General features: G+C 44.5%; 1 protein-coding gene across 4 annotated transcripts in view; it reads right to left on the bottom strand.

Annotated features, from left to right (window-relative positions):
• PACS2 (phosphofurin acidic cluster sorting protein 2) overlaps positions 1 to 18,901 on the bottom strand; it is a 141,341-nt gene extending 122,440 nt beyond the window's left edge. For all 4 annotated transcript variants that reach the window (XM_067536357.1, XM_067536358.1, XM_067536359.1 and 1 more), the window contains exon 1: positions 18,648 to 18,901. In XM_067536357.1, coding sequence (XP_067392458.1) covers positions 18,648 to 18,769 — 122 coding nt within the window. In that variant the 5' untranslated portion in view covers positions 18,770 to 18,901. The remainder of the gene's footprint in view (positions 1 to 18,647) is intronic.
• Positions 18,902 to 21,514: the final 2,613 nt, after the last annotated feature.

The following is a 21,514-nucleotide window of genomic DNA, read 5'->3' as shown; positions in this document are numbered from 1 at the left end:
CCGTCTCAGTTACCTGCGCAGAGCTGGGATAGCACCTACATCAGAGGCACACACATGCAGCCAACACTAACAAGCACTAAACACAGACAATATACCCTTTCCCTATCCTGTATCTGGCTGGCCTATTTAGACTATAAGCTTTCTGGGACAGAGCATCTGCTACTCTGTTTGTACAGGGCCTAGCACAATGGGGCCACATCCTTGCTGGTTCTTAAACATGACTAATAAACAAGATTAATATGTATGGCTTATTCCCCTTCCTGTACAAGAACAGCTATACTGGTACAAGTACATACATACTGGTATAACTGTGTCCACACTAGGGGATTGTGCTACTTTAACTATATTGGTATAGTTAAAGCAGTACAGTTTGTGTGCAAACAAGCCCTTGGATCCAATACATTCACCCTTAACAAGGGCATAGAGCTTTCTAATTACATCTCCAGATTTGCCAGTGGAGACCTCCAGAAGAACCGGGAAGGCAAGACTTGATATTCCTGATGCTTTTAAGTTTAAAATAATCTGTTTAATTATTCTTCCTTCCAGTCCTCTTTCTGCATCATAATGCAGCAAACAAGGCAAAAAACCAGTTGCCGCCACCTCTTTGGGTCATCTCACACACTAACTCCAATAATACCTACCTCTTAACTGACCATTCCTACCTACACTCCATTTCCAACCTACATATTCACAAGCTTTTGATGGCTTGGCAATATAAAAGCAAGTGTCCTTTACAAAATCATTTTCACTATTAAATTCTAGGGTCAGGCCGTGACACCCTAGCTACTTGCTACGTTAAACAAGACAGAGAGAGAGTCCATGGGCAAGCAAGCTTTAACAATGCAACCCTTTCAAAATACAAAATATTTGCATCTCTGCATTTTTCTTTTCAGTCATAAGATTAAATCAATTATACCTCAGCAAGTCCTTGTAGAAAAAAGGTTGGGTGGAGGGTGGGAAGGGGGAGAGAAAAGTAGAGAAGAATTTCTATGAAACAAAAGAGCTCCCAGAAGCGGATACAAATTTACTGGAAATCAAACCCAGCCTACTCAACATTTTTCATTGTATGCAGACATACCAGAATCCAAACAAGGCGCATTTTTTCCAGCTAAAATATGAACCATCAGCAGTTTGACCACCACCAGATCAAAATATGACATCCCTGTGAAGCAACAGAGGGGTAGGTGGGGGAAGAAGGAGCAAAGTTAAGTAAAATATTGCATCTATTTACATTGAATCTACATGTCACTCCCACCCAACGTTCAGAATGTGCTGAGACTGTCCCTCTTGGAAATGACAAAGCTGGATTCCCATGCAGGCTTTACTGTCAAAACTGAACCACTGCAACTCCCTTTAGGAGAACAAAGGTAGCAATACCTTTTAATGGACCAGGTACAAGAGGTTTACTGGAACTGAAAAATGGAAATCCATCAATGTCAGAATCATCTCCAGTTTCCATAAAGCTCAAACATGCTCGTTATACAGAGACCGTCATCTTATTCTTGCTTGTAATTCTTAGACATCTTCCAAAAGGATAACGATATAAAGTAAGCCTGGGAATCCAGCTACACTTTTAAAACAAAATAGGCAGTCTCTGTGCAAGCCAGGAGGAAGAACTGGATCATTTTACATTTAAGTATCAACAATCCCCCCATGTTAATTTTTCTGGGGTCTGTCCTTTGCACCCCTGAGTTCTTACTGCACCTATAGTTCACAGAAGTCAGCAGCTCAGAACTATCAAACTGAAGAGGGATTTTTTTTTGTTTGTTTTGGGTTTTTTTTAAACTATTACTAACCTGGAACAAGGAAATGCTTTGAGAGGAAATATAGATTAAGCAGACAGATTTTAGAATAAAAGCAGCAGAATCACTGTCATTTGTTAGCCAAAAATAAGCAGTCTCTGGGTAAGCATTTATTAGTTAAATCCACCCGGGTGAGATAGCTGCCAGCTCCCTGGAAAGAAGTCCTGTCCACACATTGAAACTGATCAGTTGCTGAAACAAAGTGGCACGCATGCTCCACATCACCAACCATGTGAGCACATCATCTCAAAAGGGCTCTATGAACTTAAAGACGTTTTACCTCAAGCTGCAGAAAGCCACAACAACCTAAGAGGAGTCCAGTAAGCAACAATCTTGTCATGGTCAGAGATATACAAACCCTCCTAGCCATGGAGGGAGATGTCAAGATCTCAATTTCCCATCAAAACAGCAGCTGGGCAGCTCAACAGGACAGTGGCAGACAGCAAACAAAGGAAGTTCTTCCCTTAGCAAGACATGAGTAACATGAAACTGGATCTTCAGGTTGATTCCCTTTACACAGAAAATTGCTGCCAACAGGATCAGAGGCAGAAATCATAGAGGTAGGTTCTTGGAACTGACATAAGGAACCCAGAACCACAAATCAAAATTAATACTCGTTTTGGAAGAGAAATGGAAAAATAGAACAGGAGAGTAATGCCAGAGATGAATGATCCTTTAAAAATGATATAAACGTTTTGGTGGAGTTTTCCCCATCTACTCTGACTTTAGATGTAAGCACGCAGGATGGACTAAATACAAAATGTGTTTGATTCCTTGCTTTCAAATAGGATTTTTTTTTATTTTACTTTTTACAGAATTGGTTAAATTAAAATATATTAAGACTACCAGCAACCACTCAAGTGTCACCAGTGCCACTTTTTTTCTCCTCACCCCAAGAGGTCAGACAGATCAATGTTCTGAACTGAATTGTAAAGTCAGATGGTATCTGAATTAATTCCTGCAAATCTTCACAAATTATATACAATTTTGTCCCCTGGAAACATGGTGTTCTAAATCATTGGCTACATCTTTTACTGTATCTGGTACAAACATTTCTAGAATTTGATTCTGAAAGTGAGAGATAAAAGTTTAGCAAATAGGATTTATATGTTTAAACATGCAATTACTGTGTGAAATGTTTAGAAAAAAATGAAGCTAAAAAATACAGCTTCACCATGAACTTTTACAGGACTCCAGTAGTCTTTAATAAATGTACCTATAAGTCTGACTTTATAAATTTGAGCAACAATTTAAGACTATTTGCACAGTCAATATAGCAAATCCTGTATTTTTTGCAATATCAAGTGTCAATTAGCTCACCCAAAAAACCTCAAGTATATCTATGAAATTTGCCAAGTGGTTTTGCTATTGAAGTAGTCTAACATATGCAATATGAAAACATGCAAATGCATGTCCTTAGTCATACACTTATCGTTACTGTATTCCAGACAGTCCATAAAATCAAATATGAAAGTTACAGTAAAACTGTGTATAACAGATATAATATAAGAACAACCATGGAAAAAGCCATGTGAGGGTTTAAAACTATGTCAGTTCACAATAGCCATGTCATTATCTGAGTTCCTGTAAATTCATTAATACAATTACTATATACGTATGTCTTCATGTCAGCTTTTGGAAGGACTTGGTCTTCAGGTTATTTGCACCTGGCTAGTTAGAAGTCCGTGGCACACGTGCACATTCAGACCAATTCTTATGTGAAGTCAAAGAAAGTAGATTCAATTACATCCAAAAGAACCACATTAAAACAAAGTTTAGGCTGTCAGGTTGAGCATTTAAAAGATAGGAAATGCCAGATTTAAGGTTTTCCATGGAACCTTAATTTGGCCCTCTGCATTATGATGCAGCCTTTAATTACATGATACAGCTTTTCCCCCACTGGACCCCACCTCATTCCATGACCACAGGACCAGTCTCCATTAGATCCTACGCTCAGAGCACAAAGCATTTCTTCAGAGGCTAAGAACTAAGTAGTTATTTCTGTGCCAACATCACCTATGGGGCTTCTTGGGTTCTGAGCCAGAGATGAGCCAACGAGAGTGTTTGGAACTTGACAAGCCTCAGACCTGAGTCAAATTCAGATTCAATGCCCAAAAATGTGGATAACACTCAGTTAAGGTTGATTGGCAGGGCCCTGAACTCTTCTAGAACATCACACGCATCTGTACTTAAACCTCTGAAGGCCACGAATCCCAGAGTTCAGGGACAGGCCAGCCCCACCCTGCAGCTTTCACTCTGCCCCCTGGAGCTGGCAAGAGCCACTGGGCAGAAACAAAGTCTGTTTCAGCAAGGGCTTTCCCGTAACACACACCAGGCATATTCCATTTTAGGTGAGGTGCTGTGTCCCACAGAACTGTGTTCTCCCATTCATCTGCCTGCACTCCAACAGTCCTTTACTGTGCTAGGGCAACTGCACTGACTGGGGCAGGCATTACTTGCACTAGGTCACCATAGCTCGCTGCGATATGGGGAGAGATGCATCAGTGCATCTGATGGATCTGAGGGATTACGGATCACTTGTTTCTGCGCTGAGTCATGTCTGCTCTGCAAGAAAAGGAGCACAACAGATTATTCTTGCCACAGGAATTGGCAGCAGGCTGGTACTGAGGTAAGCGCAGGTGACATTCCAGAGGGGATCCTTAGGACAAGAGGTGGTAACATCTGGCCACTGGAGGGTGATCTGTGCAGAATAGGCCAGGCATAGCCAATTGGCATTGACTAAGCTCACCCCACACAACTTTTGTTTTAGGAAGGACCTGGTCTGACAGTTTCTCCTAATATACCATGTGCTGCGTCCCTTCAGTGTTCCACTTCATAGAGTGCGACAGTATCCATCAGAGCAGGCTGGGACATCACTGAAAGAGGGCAGAGTTAAGGGTGCATAATGAGGGTAGGTGCCACGTAGCATAGCTCTTGATTTCCTGGTTTTTAGGCGTACAGAGGCATTCAGCATTCTGGTAGGGTACAAGGTGTTTCTGCCCAACCTTAACTCAGCATTAACAAAGTTCTGAGTGCACCTCCCTTGCTTTTTGGGGAAGTGGGGTAATGAGGGGCCATGACTGGGGGCGCAAGGAGACTTCCTGGGAACATCTTGGTAGACGTTCTGCACCTTCTCTTGAAAAGGTACTCCAGCCCCTGTTGGAGTACCAATAGTCAAGATAATCTACACATGTGGGTTTTACAGCATTTTGAAAATTAAAATAAGATCAGCATGGGCTGTATGTTGGCAAACCCTTGATCAAAGGACCCCAACTTTCACCGCTAATGCTACCCCTGATGTTGCACAGCAATATAGTGGGGCAATAGTGCCACCACAGTGAACGCTGCAACAGGGTTTCCATTATAACGGTGAAAAAGGCCTACAAAAATTTGGTCTTTTGATTAGAATATCATTTAAATATACACTATAGTTTGTGCACTACTTGATTTTTCTATAGCAGTTTTTTGCGGGGGAATGCATCTGAGGTTGGCTGTTTTAAAAAGAGGGTCAGCTGACTTAAGTTTTTTTCCTAGTGTCTAACTTTGCCTTTGGACCCCTTTTTCTGGGGACCAAGAGCACTTTGAAATTTGAAATTGATAAAGAGTAATCCCTTGGTTTGTGTAACTAGGATAAATTATTGTAAAAGGTTTAAATTTGTTGTTTTCTGTGTGTATTTTTCATGATAAACATGAATTCTTGTTTTGACTGATTAGAGCATTCGGCCATTGTATTAGCGGATGTGGATGCTACACCAGTCCTTACAGGGTTCCCAATTATGGTTGCATTCTCTGATGCTAAGCAATCCCTTTTGATATGCTGTCACTGATGAGTCTCAAAACTACTTGGCTTCTCCAATCACTCAGTCCCACTGTTCAGGAAACGGATGAGAAGCTTGCAGCATGGTTATATTACCATATAATGGCTGCTTACTAGAGACTTTCACCTATACACTAATAATAATTTTCCATGACAATGCATGTGCAGCACTGAAATATCAACTCAAACCAGAACTTTGCTCTCATGGCAAAACTTCCATGAGGAGCCCCTGCAGAATACAGGCAGAAAGCTAACGATGCACAAAACATACAGAAAACTGCCAAGGGCAGGACTCGAACTCACGGTCCATGGGCACTGCATAGGTTCAACGGCCCCAGCATGTCACCTTGAGCCACCCACTTGCTGATTTTGGCAGCTTGTAAAACCTCAGTCCTACTGCACATGCCTAAGTGACTTGGTCTCATCAATCCTGAATCACATTATTTATCCAATGTTTTAAATATTGCTTCCCCAAAGGGACAGTGGGTGCTGGACTCTAGCTGCTATCTATCCCAAGCAGGTGATATTAGTTTGGGGAGAATCAGCCCCATAGTTTGAGACCCAACTGTGAATAAATAAAAAAAACCCAAAACTTTTATGGTTCTGACAATTTAAATTATTTTGTAAGGGGACATGTATCTTGGGAGCTCCTTGCTCAAGTGATGTGAACCATGGACCACTATCCCTACTCTGGATCCCCAGGATGCACAGCAATATTCAAGACCATCCAGGCAATCATGTTGCTTCATTAAGCACTCTAAACAATTGGCTGTCAAACAATAAACTAGCCTTAACATTAACCAATATATATAATTAACCTTGTCTCTGGGTCATCTCATCCATACATAAAAATTCAACTACCATCTCTGTGCTGATAACTCTCCTATCTACCTCTCTACTCCAGATCTGTCCCCATCAGTCCAAAAGGAAATCTCAGCAAGTCTCTCTGACATTTACTCTTGGATGTCTAGCCATCAGCTCAAGCTCAACATGGTGAAACCAGAGCTCTTACATGACCTCTTCCCTCAAGACCTTCTCACTACCTTTTCTTGATCACAATTATACCTGCCTCAGGTCCCAAACTTGGGTATCCTCTTTGACTAGGAACTTTCTCTAGGACCTCACATCCAAACTATATCTAAGCCTGGCAGATTTTTTCTGCACAACATCTCTAAGATACGGCATTTCCTATTCATCCATACAGCTAAAACTCTCATCCAGCTTCTCATCTCCCCTCTTGATTACAGCAACATCATTTTTTCTGTACGTGACCAATGCAGTCTTGTCTGCTTATATCCATCCAGAATACTGCTGCAAAGATCATTTTCCAAGCCCATCATTTTGGCTATGTTCCCCTCTCTCTGAATCCCTTCACTTCACCATCTGCATAACTAACTCATCCTCCTTCAAAACTCTTCAATCTGATACCGAGAAAAATATTGACAATGGCTGGGCTGCTAGTCTGCTGAGACCACAGCCTACAGTGTTGACCATTTTGGCTCATTGTTTCCTTGTACTTTTCTTTTTGGTCTGTATCTATCTGTTGTCTCTTGTCGGATACTTAGATTGGCTCTTTGGGTCAGGGACTGCCTTCTTGTTCTGTGTCTGTACAGCACCTAGCATCAATCCAAGACTGGCACTCCTAGGCGCTACAATAATACAAACAAATATCACCCCATTATAATGCATGCTTCTTCCCCCATTTTTGCACCAAAGTAGCTGAAATAAGCCAGTTTTGGTTTGTCCCACAACAGCTACACTGACCTTTAATGCTTCAAGAAGGAATGGACTGAGCAATGTCTTTGTCCCACCAAACCCCTGGAGAAAAGGCTCCCCAAGTGGAATCACACCCACTCAAATATATGGCACAAAGACGCAACAAGCTCTGCAACGGACATCTGTCCTGCAAGAAAAAAGCACTTCAGGTCTGGAATTCTGACTGACAACTGGGTAGGAGAAAGACTGAGCAGCCCAGCTGGTCACCACGCAGCGACCATGGCACAGCTCTTCTCTAGATAAGACACTCAAACATGTGGCATGAGTTACTATGAGTTGGTTTGGTAATTTTCAAAGAAAGGCTGAAATAGTTGGGTGAGAGGAAGAGATCCTGACTCTGCTTCCAACAGATGAACGGCAGTGAGAGAGAGAAAGGGGCCATGCATACCTTCATTTCCAAAAACTTGGATCCATCGGCATATTTGCAGCCGTTAAGAGCCACCGTTTCCCAAAGTGGTATCTGCTTGTGCACAGATGGGTGCACTCGTCCCAAGAGTGGGATCTATGCAACACTCAAAGGAGGACCAAATAGTTTCCAAAATCCCCCAGCCACTAGTGTCATTTGTTTATTTTCATTTGCTTATACGCCTATCAGCCAATTCTCTAGGTGACTACCAAATTTTCAATAAACAAGCCAGCAACTAGTGAGGTTTCATTCTCTCGTGGTGAAGCTGGCTTCATGCCCTGTCAGTCTCCACATAACAACTGTACATTACTGTAATCCAATTAAACCTCACTATGAGACGAGCTTCACATTATCACATTAAATTAGATTTAAGCCACTTATTGTCTGCATTAAGAGCCATTTGCACTATAAATCCCACACCACTGCTTGAAAAATGGCATTTATCAGCCAAAGAACAGCAATGGATGCTATACTGAAAGCTGGAGAAAAGACAGTAAAGACTGGATAACAATCACAGTAGCTTTCAGGGAGGGAGAAAATATGGGGGAAGTAAACTAAGATTACCACTACCCAAGCTTGCTCGTCTCCCAATGGTCATATTCTCTTCCAACTCTCCACTTGCACTTTTCCTTCTGATCACAGCTTCATAAAAAAAGGAACATTTGATAGGGGCCTAGAGGAATTCCTCAGTTTGGGATTTTTACTAAAGCAAAGAGAAAGACTGAGGATAACAGCAGGCCTGCCAATGCGTATCATTTGGCAGATGGTCGTGAATTCCATAGGAACTGCCCTCCCAAAAAGGTCAGTCATAACAGTGGCCAAATTTGGCCCATAGGAATTAGAAGAGCTGCTAAGATATGACACAAATAAACGGACTTAACAGGCCAGTTTCCCATGCAAAGGGAAACTATGTGATGTGTTAGAAAACACAGGTTAGGGGTTACGGAGGAACAGAATAGCACTGGGTTGTCACCTTCTGGGGAGAAAGCAGGGATATTTAGTTGCATTAATATATTATGCAACTAATGTAATAAGCTAATTTCCATATAATCTCACATTTCCATTAAAAGGAATAGGTAGATTTGGTGCTGGTGAAAAAGGTACTGACAGCTCTGGTGAATGAAACAGGGCAGTAGTCTGGCAAGGTTTACACACACAACTGCAGCAACATCTCTCAGCCCCCAAGACCAGGTTTGAGGTAGGAAATTTCCATTAAAAATAAGAGAGGCAGTTCAGTTTCCACAGCCCAAGCAGTTCTTGGCCTGAGTCTGCCAAGCAAAGGAGAGCCAAACCAGCTCAAAGGGGCCAAACATCCATTAAGTGGGAACAACTTTAGCCCCTACTAAGCTGGATTGCATTGAAAGCGGGGACCTACTGCTGAACAATTCTGTAGCACATTAGCAATGCCGAGGCATCTAGTACTCCCAGTACATGCCAACACAAGGAGGGTCCCCACTGATGTAATAAGTGCAATAATTCTGTGCAGAGAACATTGAGCTTGCACGGTCAAAAGATATGCATAGGAAATGCCAAAATTAAGGTTGCCTGAGGAGGTTTCCTGGGCACACATTTGTCACTCAGATACCACCTCTGTCCTCCTCCTGGCACCTCCATGCCTCCGGGAGGGCTGGAAGAAGGAAGGTGGTAGCTGATGAACAGTGAGGAGCACGTCTACTGGCTGGAAGTAGCAAGGGAGAGGACATCCCCACAGTCCTAGCACTATTTCCAGGGACCAGTGTAGGGTAAGGGGTTCTGTACCTCCACGTGCAGCACGGGATGCTCCCAATCCCAGCGCTGTATGCCTGTGCCATGCCCCAAGCATGGCCATTTCCAGCTACCCAGACAGATTCAGTCTGTTGCTCCTTGGGCCATATAGCAGGAGTTCAACATGCCTCTCCCAGCACAGAATTGATTCTTGTGCCTGCCTCTCTGGTGTTATTTTATATCCCTGCATGTGCAATTTAGAGCCCTCTGAAACATCAGGTCTATAGAGCTCTTCTGTAATACTGCCTGCACTTGGGGCAAAGCTTCCAAGAGGAGCCTCCCTGGAGCCCTCACCCAAGCAAATCACAGGTGTAGCACAGCAGCAATATGTATACCAGACATCCTCAAAAGACTGTCACAGGCAGGACTTGAACTCGCAGTCCTTGGGTTCAAGGACTATTGCTGCCTATTGCTCTAAGTCACCAAATGTGACTAACGCGAGCTGAGCTCCCCCATACAGCTGACCGCACAGCATGCCAGGCTCACCAGTGCATGAGCCTCATGGTGCACGTGCAAACTGCTTTCTCCAGCTTGCACCTCTAATGGCTTTCATCATGGACTTCAAGTCAACCTCTCCCTCCCCTAAAGCATGACCATGTAGATCAGTTTCCAAGCCTTAGATCTCTGGACAACCAAAAGCCCACACGGGGTATGATACTAGTTTCCTGACTGCACTATAACTAAATATAAATTATATCTTTTCTAACCCATGTGTGGAAATGGAAAGAGAAAAAAGCTGCTAGGCATAAGTATTGCTTGAGCAAGATTTACACAACATTTATTAACGCGAGAAAGAAGTCTAGTAGGCAGGGTGAAAAATATATATGTGCAATTACACGTGCCCCAAGCCATGCCCTCTGCAATTTAAGAATCAAACAGCTATGTTATAATTGAACACAGAACACAAGAACAAGAAGTTTTCTACTTACATTTTTAAAGTTATAACTTTAACTTGCTGTATCTTCTTCCCTTCCTAACTATCCTCAACTTTCTCTTCTTTCCTACAACACATAAGGAACACTTTAAAAGTACCACTGGCTAATGTAACTGTTTAAATGGTATGTGATACTGCATATTCTAAGTACATGAGATATTGCAAATAGCAATAAAAGGGCACCCACTGTAAAGCACAGCACGTGTTGAGTTCTTCCTATGTTCTCTTCTTCCATTCCTCTCCCGTTTCCACTTGACATAGTGTTCTCTACCACAGTGGTTCGCAAAGGTCTTCCAGGGAGTACATCAACTCATCTAGATATTTGCCTAGTTTTACAACAGGCTACATATAAAGCACTAGCGAAGTCAGTACAAACTTGTTTATACTTCTCTACATACTATACACTGAAATGCAAGTATAATATTTATATTCCAATTGATTTATTTTATAATCATATGGTAAAAATGAGAAAGCAAGCAATTTTTCAGTACTAGTGTGCTGTGACACTTTTGTATTTTTATGTCTGGTTTTGTAAGCAAGTCATTTATCAGTGAGGTGAAACTTGAGGTACACAAGACAAATCAGACCCCGGAAAGGGGTACAATAGCCTGGAAACGTTAAGAGCTACTGCTCTACCACCTCTATTTTCTGCTTCCAGTTTTCTCTCATTCTCAGAAAAATCTCTTGTCCCTTCTCAATGCCATGCTTCTCTTTTCAAGCAAGCCCCAAAAGACTCTCCCCCAACCATTCTTTTACACACCGACACACAGAGCACAAAACACAGCACAGGGCCGGAATCAGCTTCAGTAGACCTCAGAAATAAGTGCCTTATACTGGCTGCTTGCTTCCAGAGGTGCAACACCATTCTTGTACCTTCCCTAAGAGTCCCTTGCTAAGGTGGACAAACACCGCTATGGAGCTGACCTTGGCAGTGAAGTTTACAATGGGAACATTCCTATTTATCCTACAAGTTGCATGTATTAGAAGGTCACCATTTTAACAAAGGAGAAAGACAAAACTAGACAGAAAGAGCACAAACAGAGGGACTGTTAGCTAAAGCTGCCTAGTTTTCAGATGTTTCTATAAAAACTTTGAAACTATCACTGTTGGCAACATTTTAAATAACTGTCCAAAGTTATAAGGCAACTTAAAATAGGACTGATAACTGGACATTTAATTATGACCCACTTCTAAGAGGCTGCATTACCCTATCTAGAATGTCAGTTATCATTCCACCAGGTTTCAATTATGTCCAGTTGGACTATCTTCATCCTTTATCATTGATCCTTGCTTATTTCCCTTTCCTCCTCACACTTGTTCAATCCCTTTGTTCTATTAATATTCCTTTTTTCCTATCAAGGTGGATAAAAAGATGATTTTTTTAAAGTTAAAAAAGATATTTTTTTCATTTAAATTGGATTTTTTAAAATGTAAACACATTCTTTTAAAAACCAATACAGTTTACAATTAAAATTGCAATAATGACAACCTACAAGAAGGGCTAAACTTACTATAAAACTCATTAAAATCACTTAAATATGTTGAAAATATGCTGAAATAAAGATGAAAGAAAATCTAAAATCAGATAACATGAATCTGAAACTTATAGCATATGGAATATGGGTCATTCAATGCTTCTTTTTACCAAAGCCTCAGGTACTCCAGAAAAAAATGTTGCTGAAGCTTTTAGATATTTCTGTAACAATCATAGAATCATAGAATATTCGAGTTGGAAGGGACCTCAGGAGGTCATCTAGCCCAACCCCCTGCTCAAAGCAGGACTAACCTCAGCTATATCATCCCAACCAGGGCTTTGTCAAGCCTCAGCTTAAAAACTTCTAAGGATGGAGATTCCACCACCTCCCTAGGTAACCCATTCCAGTGCTTCACCACCCTCCTAGTAAAAAACTTTTTCCTAATGTCCAACCTAGACCTCCCGCCCTGCAACTTGAGACCATTGCTCCTTGTTCTGTCATCTGCCACCACTGAGAACAGCCTAGCCCCATCCTCCCTGGAACCCCCTTTCAGGTAGTTAAAGGCCGCTATCAAATCCCCCCTCACTCTTCTCTTTTGCAGACTAAACAAGCCCAGTTCCCTCAGCCTCTCCTCATAAGTCCTGTGCTCCAGCCCCCTAATCATTTTGGTTGCCCTCCACTGCACTCTCTCTAACTTGTCCACATCCTTTTTGTAGTGGGGGGCCCAAAGATGGACACAATATTCTAAATGCGGCCTCACCAATGCCGAACAGAGGGGAATAATCACTTCCCGTGACCTGCTGGCAATGCCCCTCCTAATGCAGCCCAATATGCCATTAGCCTTCTTGACAACCAGGGCACACTGCTGACTCATATCCAGCTTTTTATCCACTGTAACCCCCATGTCCTTTTCTGCAGAGCTGCTGCCCAGCTCGTCGATCCCCAGTCTATAACTGTGCATAGGATTCTTCCTTCCTAAGTGGAGGACTGCACTTGTCCTTGTTGAACCTCATTTGGTTCAGCTTCACTGACAAGAGAAGGAGAATCAAAGCTAACTCCAAAATGTGCAATGGAATCCAACAGCTGATTGTTTTAAGATATCTGTTAAAAACTATCCTATTATGACAATTTATGAAGAAAATTATGACAACAGATGGAACTATCACAGCCAGAGTAGTCAACTTTAGACTAAAGTAGAAATGTAAGAGATATGATGAATATACTGAAACCTATTGCCATTGCTTTGGACAAATCACAAAAAGATAGTTACTGTATATTGCTGCTGCTCTTGAAATTTTGGAAGAACTTCAAGAAACTCTACAGAAAAATACCCAATAATGTTAAACTGCAGGCAGTAAAGTAGTAGATGGTTCAAGCACTTATTGTGTCTCATTTTCTTGCCAATATTCTGAAAGTACTACAGTGGATGTCTAACTACTGAAGAGGAAGATACTGCTATGATATGTGCATCCAGCAATGCCAATCATAACACATTGCATGGCCAGAAATGAACCATTCAAACAATACTTGATTGCTTACAAAGTTTTAAAGAAAGTCACAGACTTAGTACCTGCAACCAGAGTTTGTTGAAGTGCTAAACCAGCTATTGAAAACAGTAGCCTATTCGGGAGGTGAAGAGAATATCTTCTTCATTTGGACTAGGTCATTCAAAGTTGAGAAACCAATTGAGAGTTGAAATAGCAGGAAAGTTTGTTTTCCTCTTTCAGTCTAATGAGTAAAAACTAGGTGGGAGAAGATGAGATCTATTACTTCTAAAAACATGAAGGACATGGTGACCAGAAACAATCGGTTCTATCTACCAATTACAGATACTTCCTTTGTTTAATAAATCAGTTTTAAATGCAAAACATGTCTGGATAAACTTTTTTCTTATCTATTCTGCACATTCAAGGTAATTTTATTTAACTAATAAAAACAATTTTAAAATGCTGGAGTTTGTGCACTTAATTAAATTCCAATTTCCATCCAAAAGCAGCTTGACACAAATCACAAGTAAAAAAATTCATCTAGTAAATAAAAAAATGTGTCGGTCACCATTTTCTAACATAATAAAAATCTAAAAAGTTTAGCATCTGAATAAGCTATCCTAACTATTTAAATAAGTGTGTATAGATACAGGGTGTACTGGTGAGCAAAAAGTACCAAATTTAGTGTAAAGGCTACATTTAGTTCTCAATCAATAGGTTTGAATGGTTATGCCAATCAATGAGAATGAATCACTCTTTAGGAAAATAACTAAAAAGCACAAATGAAAAACAAGATTAAAATCAATTGTTAAAGTCAAGGCTTTCTGCTTGCTTATTTAAATCATTGATTTGAATCATCTCTGATTAACATTAATTTTGTTTTAGTAGGCTCCTCCATCCTGCTCATCTCTTGTACAAAGATTTGTGCCTTCCCTCATAGGTTGGAAATACATGCTAGATTACTTCAGTTGAGTAAAAACTGTCCCTCACCTCTTCCTTACCCACAGTAATTTAGTACTTGCTTAACAAGCAATTGCCAGTTTAAGTTGGTATCTTTTCTGTGTACGTGGAAACAGACAAACCCAAACTCTTCCGTAATGAGAGAAGAGATTCACCCTGGTTTTCTGCAGAATATAATTTGTAATTCTGTTGTAACCTAGGTTAGTTAACTGGCAATTTTTTATTCATGTCAAATAGGAATACTTGTCTCTTTTTGCTGGCTCTTTCAGTGTTTCATTCTTGCTCATTTGTTGGACTAGTTCCTCTTCAAGCGCACAATATATGTGGAGCGACTAGGTTGAGAAGCTCCATATTTTCCCTCTAATCTTTCTTCCTACTTGTCAAGTTTCTACTTTCCTTCACTCCAGTCACCCATGATCAGCTGAAGATTGGTCTTTTTTAAAGGCGCTAGGCTAACTCAGTTCTATTCCCACCTTCACCAAAAACTTCCTGGGTGACTTTCTCCTCTCTGTCACTCAGATCTTTATGTGTAAAATAGAGATAATATTTCACTCTCTCTTACATGTGCTGAAGGAAAGTTAACATTGAAGAGCTCAGTGACTACACTGATAAATAGAGAAATCCCAGGTTATTTATAACACTGACTTCTTCTGAGCTCTGTTCAGCTTGCTTCCTTGGGTTTCTCCCAATGATGTATAAAGAAACACACTTGCTCAATACAGTGATATGCCCCAATAAGATGTATGTTGTGAGACCTAAATTTGAGTGCTTTCAAGCATCCTAGAAACTGATCAATAGCCAAATGCCAACCCTGATGAACGTATGAATACTTACATATTGTTTATTCTGGAGACCATTTAGCAACAGTGTCTCCTATTGACCACCTCTTACACTTGACCATGCTGTCTCTCAAGCCATCACCATAATTTGAGAAACACACAACTCGAGTTTCTTTTCTCAAAATCATTTTTTAAAAGTTTTAGGGAAAATGTTATCCTTCCACTAAGAAAAGCAATTCACTACAGAAGAGTGAGACTAGTAGAGAAGGAACGAGTAGACACCTTCTGGAATATACTTGTCAGACTTTTGGTGACAAGGTAACACCAGTTGTGTGATTGCTATGACTAAAACAAGAAACTTGATTTTCTGAGATGCGGAGTACACCACAACTCCAATTTAAGCCAATGGGCACTACCCCGATGCTCAGTTCCTCTGAAAACCAGGCTCAAGAAACCTATTATACACATACAGAAAAGCTGTGCCTGTCATTATCAGTTGGGTAGGAAGCCAGAGGGCTAGAATCCAGAAAGGCTACATAGTTTGGACATAGCTGCAGCATATGGTTTTGATGGAGTGATATCAACAGCCTGCCCTGCATGACTGAGGTATTATGATTGCTAATACCACAGAAGTACTTTTATATATACAGCAACAACTGTTCACAAAGTATTTTTTTTTGAAAAAACAGCTGACATCAACAGAAGAATAAGCATGTCAAATCATTTGTTACAGAAAGAAGCTGATCTCCCTTTTTCAGAAAGAAACCCACTCCCTTCCACTTAATGCACAAAGAATCAAGCACAGGGGACAGTATGATGTAACTGAGGAATGTCTCACTGAAGAAAACTATGGTTCTTTGCCACTATTTTTCACAAACTAAACGTAGTCTCTGACAACATTTCTCCCCATAAGGCATCTAGATACTTAGCCCTTCAAGTCCCAGTAAATCAAAACCAAAAGGAGAACTCCCTCTCGTCCTTGTGAAGTGTAATATGTCATATAATATCCACCAAAAAGTCTGCTAATCAGCCATCAACTGGATAATGAGCAAAGCATTCCAGTCAATCAACTCTCCATCTACCAGTCCACCCACAGCACTCAAAGCTTCATACCAGCTACACAGGGCAATTCACGGAATGAGACCGTTGCCTTTTATTTCCTTTACTGGCAAGCTCTTGTCCACAAGACCATTCCAAAATATGTCACATTCCCCTCTCTCTCTGTGTGTGTGTGAGTGAGAGAGAGAGAGAAAAAATAACTGCAATCACTTAGCCACAATTATGTATTCCAACAAGGCAGGCACTTGCTGCTCCAATCACTGCTCCCCTCTATTGCTGTATGCCATAAGAGTAGGAATGTCTAGAGATTTATCATGCCATATGAACAACTTTTAAAAAGGGAAGAAAATGCTCCCTCCCTGAGCATGATCCTCCCACATATTCAACCCATCCTCTGACTTTTTGCCGAGTTCAAAGCAGAGGTGTTTGAAAGTCAACAGGAACACAGAAAAGAATTTGCAACCAATGAAAATCCCAAAGAAAATAACTGACCACACACCAAGCCCGTTTCCTCTCCACTCCTTCCATGGTTTAACAGATGTTTGCCCAAAGGCTTCTACCCCTAGACACCTCCACAACTCCAGCTTCCCCTCCCCAGACGCTCTGACAACCCAGCTTCCCTCAGCTACTCCACTGCCTCCCTCAAACTCCAGTTCCTCCGCTACACACCAACAGATTCAAGCTTCCTTATGCCCAGCAGCCACCTCCATCCAGCCAAAGTCAGCCTTCCTCCCCAGATCTCACCTATTCCTCAGACACCTGTCTAATCTGCACACAGAGTCAGAGTGCTTGTTACTGAGTGAACAGCGATAAAGATGAAAAGCAGGCACACACACTAAGGAACAGAGGAGGGCAATGAAACTAGTGACCAGTGCCATGCAGCATTCTATTTCCCTCATGTCCTTGAGTCCCTGAGCCCTCCAGTTTGCCTGTGGAAGCATTCCCATTCTCATGGATCCTGGGAGGTCAGGGTTATTCAGACATCTCAGGGACACTGCGGTTGAGGGGCCATAGACATGGACTTGGGGAGCAGGGCTGGGCAGCGGGATTTCCCCCAGACTCCCCTCCCTGCGCTGCTGCCTAGCACAAGCCTCTGAAGGCCTACTTTCACAGCGCTCCATCCATTAACCTCTCCACCCATTGTACACATCAACTTAAGGTCATTTTTATCATAAAAATCCAGGTTGAGGGTTTGCCTCTAGACACAAGAAAACACAACATGATATTAATTCGTGAAGCTTGCTTTTATGGTTTTTCTTCCATGACAATCAAGGGACATTCACCTGAGTCAGGGGAGAGGGAGTGTGACAGCAGGTGTCTGGGCTGAACACTGGGACCAGAGGGCAGGCTAGGGACAATGAGGCAGTAAGATGTACTGCTGCCCAACTAAGCTCACCCACACACCCTTCCTCCATCCTCCCATCACACAGCCCCACCACTTCACAACGCATAAGTTGCCCTTGTGCCTCATCACAAGCCACTTTGAATCAACCCATACCCACACAAGTAACTCACAAGGAACAAACAGGAAGAAGTTGATCGATACTATTAAACACTGAGGAATTCACAAGCAGAAGCTTAATCAGCAGAGGCAGACCCCAAAGTCAGGACGTGCCCAGGTAAGCCCTGATTCCCCCCGATGATCACACCGATTCACATGCCCAAACGACAAGAGATGCTCAGTCCATTCCGCCCGCAACCCACCCCTTAGACCGCCCCTTCCATGTCCCGTCTTCCCTAGAATGCGGCTGGGGAACTGAGCCGAAGGCTGCGGCGGGACAAGTGCAGCCAGACCCTCCGAGGGCGGGAAGGTAGGACGGTGCGTGGGGCTCAGCCGTCGGGGCAGAGCTTGAGGGGGGGGGCAGGACGGTGCGGGGGGCTGAGCCGTCGGGGAGGCAGAAAGGCCCGTGAGCAGTCCCCGGAGCGGCCCCGCACCAGCGCGGTCTCACGAACCGGCCCCAGACTAAGGAAAAGCCGTGAGCTCGCTCCCCCGGCTCCCGCGGGCGGTCCCGATCCCGCCCCCAGGACAGAGCCACGCTCGCCCCCAGCCGCACAGCACGGAGCGACCGACCACAGGCCCCCAGAGCAGGGCAGCGAAGCCCCCCCAGGCGGCCGCCCGGTGACTGCGGCTTTCAGGGGGGCCTGCGGGCCGCGCCCGTTGCAGAGTCGGTGAGGCAGGGGGCTGCTGCGGGGGGAGGCTGCCCCGGGAGCCCTCCGGCTCGGCTCGGCCCGGCCCGGCCCGGCCCAGCCCGGAGTGAGGGCGGGGGCTCGGCCCGGAGTGGGGGCTTCACGGAGCACGCCGAGGGGCTGGGCGGGGAGCTGCCCCCGCTGCAGGCCCGACCCGGGCCGGGGAGCGGCGGCTCGGCTCGGGCCGCTCCCGGAACTCACCTGGGGACGCAGCTGGGGCTGGAGCCGTCGACCTCCCAGGTGGCGAACAGGTTCATGGGCACCGGGCGGCTCAGCGCCCCGGCGCCGCCCGGGAAGCTCAGGCGGCCCCGCTCCGCCGCCATCGCCGCGGCCGCCTCGCTCCCGCAGCGGAGCCGGACACCGGCAGCCGCCTGCAACAGGACGGGACTAGAGGGAGGCGCAGGCAGCGCGCCGCGAGCGGCCACAGCGCTGCTGCACGCGCCCCGCCCACCTATCGCGTCCGGGCAGGATCACATGGAGGGGGCGGAGCCGGAGAAGGGGCTCGGCGAAGGGAGGGGTCTGAGGAGAGAGGGGGAGGGGCTCGGCGAAGAGAGGAGTCTGGGGGGGGGCTTAGCGAAGGGAGGGGTCTGACTGACTAGTCGGGAGGGGCGGAACTTGGGGCAGACAGACAGAAGGAACAGGCAGGAGCCAGGTTGCAGGAGCCTGGGCGGGGAGAAGAGGGAAGCAGCCTGTGGGGGGGGTTCTAGGGCAGTGTTTCTCAATTGGTGTTCCGTGGAACCCTGGGGTTCTGCGGAAACGCTGTTAGGGTTCTGTGAGAAAGTGACATCGCGCTGCCGAGAGCAGCTGTTCTCCGCGCTGCCAAAAAAGGGAAGCTGTACTGGATTTTTCGGCGGAGGGTATCGAGTATGAGTGTAATTTCTGGGCTCCGCGGGGAAATTTAATTGAGAAACGCTGACCTAGTTGTTTATATATAATTTGCTTATTTCAACATTTTTTTTGGCCCCAAGTGTAAAAATACTGTTAAGAGTTTGGGGGGGTTCCGCAACTATTTATCGAGTTCAAAAGGGTTCCGTGGCCAAATTTAATTGAGAAACACTGTTCTAGGGTAACCAGGGAGGATGAGGAGTGTTGCAGCAGGGAGTTTAATCATGGCAGAAGCGTCATGTTTTCGCTCTCTAGCTGCTACTTTAAGACTGGTTCTTTGTCTTCACTTCACAGCCCTGGCGACAGGGAGGAGTCTGGGTTGGGAAGAAGGGCGAGGGGCGGGACAGATCTCCGGGGGAGGTGCTTAGGAAGCAAGAGGAGAGAAGTCAGCAGGAGGAGGAAGGGAGAAAAGCCTGGGGAAAGTCGGGAGGCAGAGTTAGGAGAGATGAAGGGGAGGATCTTGGGGATAAAAGAGGAGGAGCCTAGAGAGAAAAGGGGAGAGGCTTAGACAGAGGACTTACCGTATTTCCCCATGTATAAGATGCTCCCATGTATAAGACGCACCTTAATTTTGGGGCCTGAAATTTGAAAATAAATGTATTATGGTACATCACCGGTAAGTACCACTGTATAAGACGCACCCAGTTTTTAGACCCCAAATTTTTCGAAAAAAGGTGCATCTTATACATGGGGAAATACGGCAATTAAGAGAAGAGAACAGAGGAACTTGTCCTGGAGAGTGGAAAGCTGGAGCTTGGAGAATGGAAAGAGAATGGATCAGGGTCTGTATTATAGAGGAGGTCAGAGACTACATCACTTTGGTCCCATTTGCCCTTAAAATCTATTAATTATTCATGTAATTATCTTCCTAGAAGTTAAAACACCAACTAAGGGAGGCAACTAACTCCAGGAACTACTGTGCCCCTAGTGTTTAATCCTCTGGTATGTCAGGTATAAGTACTAGATAAAAGTCAAGAATGAGTCTAATCTATATTCGCTTATTCTGGAAAACACAGTAGAGGAGGAGCTAATGGGAAAGCTTGCTGAGTTAGACACTGGAGAACAAATGTGCCCAGACAATGTAAAAGAGAATGTTGTTTACCTGGTTATTCACATCACATGCATTACACACAGACAATGCACTAATTACACTGACAGACGTGAACAAAAAGCATGGGAACCAGTGGCCAACCCCAGCATCCACCACACACTTAGGGTATGTCTACACTGACGGCGGCAAATTTGCCACCGCCAGATCGATTTCTCAGGATCAATTGAGCAGAAGTGGAGACCTGCTCAATTGATATGGAAATCGACCTAATAAATCCACCCCCAGAAAAAGAGTAACGCTGCTAAAACGGGAACGTATTTCCTGTCAGCGCAGCATAGTGGAGATGGTTCGCTGAATGGACTTTAGGAAGTCAACAGGAGATACGCAAGCTACTCTGTGTAGCTTGCATGTCTCCTATCAACTGCTGCCGAAGTTGGCGTAAGTGTAGACCAGGCCTTAGTGTTCTGTACCAAAAATGCAGCATGTCTAGACCGTGTTGTGGGAGGCCACAAACACAAGCCCGTCATACATGCACACACATTCCCACAGGCTTGTGGTTCTGTGGTGCAAATGGGCAGCAAAGCCCTGGCTTTGCAGGAAGCCTCCAGTGAGAAGAGCGATGGGGGAGGCTTGTCTGCTATTGGCCTCCCGGGCCGGCCTGAGCCACAGAAGCCCGGACTCCAGGGTGGGGGACCTAGCCCACATCCCAATTGAGTCACGACCATCCATGGGACCAGGCCCCGGCTAGGAGAGGGGCAGCTCAAGGCTGCGCGGGCTTGGGAACGAGCTGCCTTGGGAAGAAGCCGGGCTTTCCCTGGCCCCAGGCTTATTTAGCGCCCAGCTCCATCCATCGCCCTATCCCATTCCCCCTAGGAGAGAGCCAAGCAGGCCCGAAAAGAACTATCCGCGCTTCTCACTGACAAGGGCTGCAAGAAAGCTTGAATGTGCTTCTAATGGACCAACTCGGGTACAGTCCGACCGCGACTCGGCCACCTCCGCCTCGCCCGGGCTCAGGACGGGGCGGGCCGCTCCCACCACAAGCGGATGTTGCCGGTCGGATTGCGTTCTCCACAGGACCGGAAGTAGCCGAACAGTTCCCGCGGGGTAACCCGGATGCTCCGCTGGCCGTTTC

The sequence above is a fragment of the Emydura macquarii genome, unplaced genomic scaffold (genome assembly GCF_026122565.2).
Source record: "Emydura macquarii macquarii isolate MOO-44397 ecotype Brisbane River unplaced genomic scaffold, CSIRO-AGI_Emac_v2 contig_3534, whole genome shotgun sequence".
Taxonomy (NCBI): Eukaryota; Metazoa; Chordata; order Testudines; family Chelidae; genus Emydura; species Emydura macquarii.
This window is presented reverse-complemented; position numbering and strand designations above follow the sequence as displayed.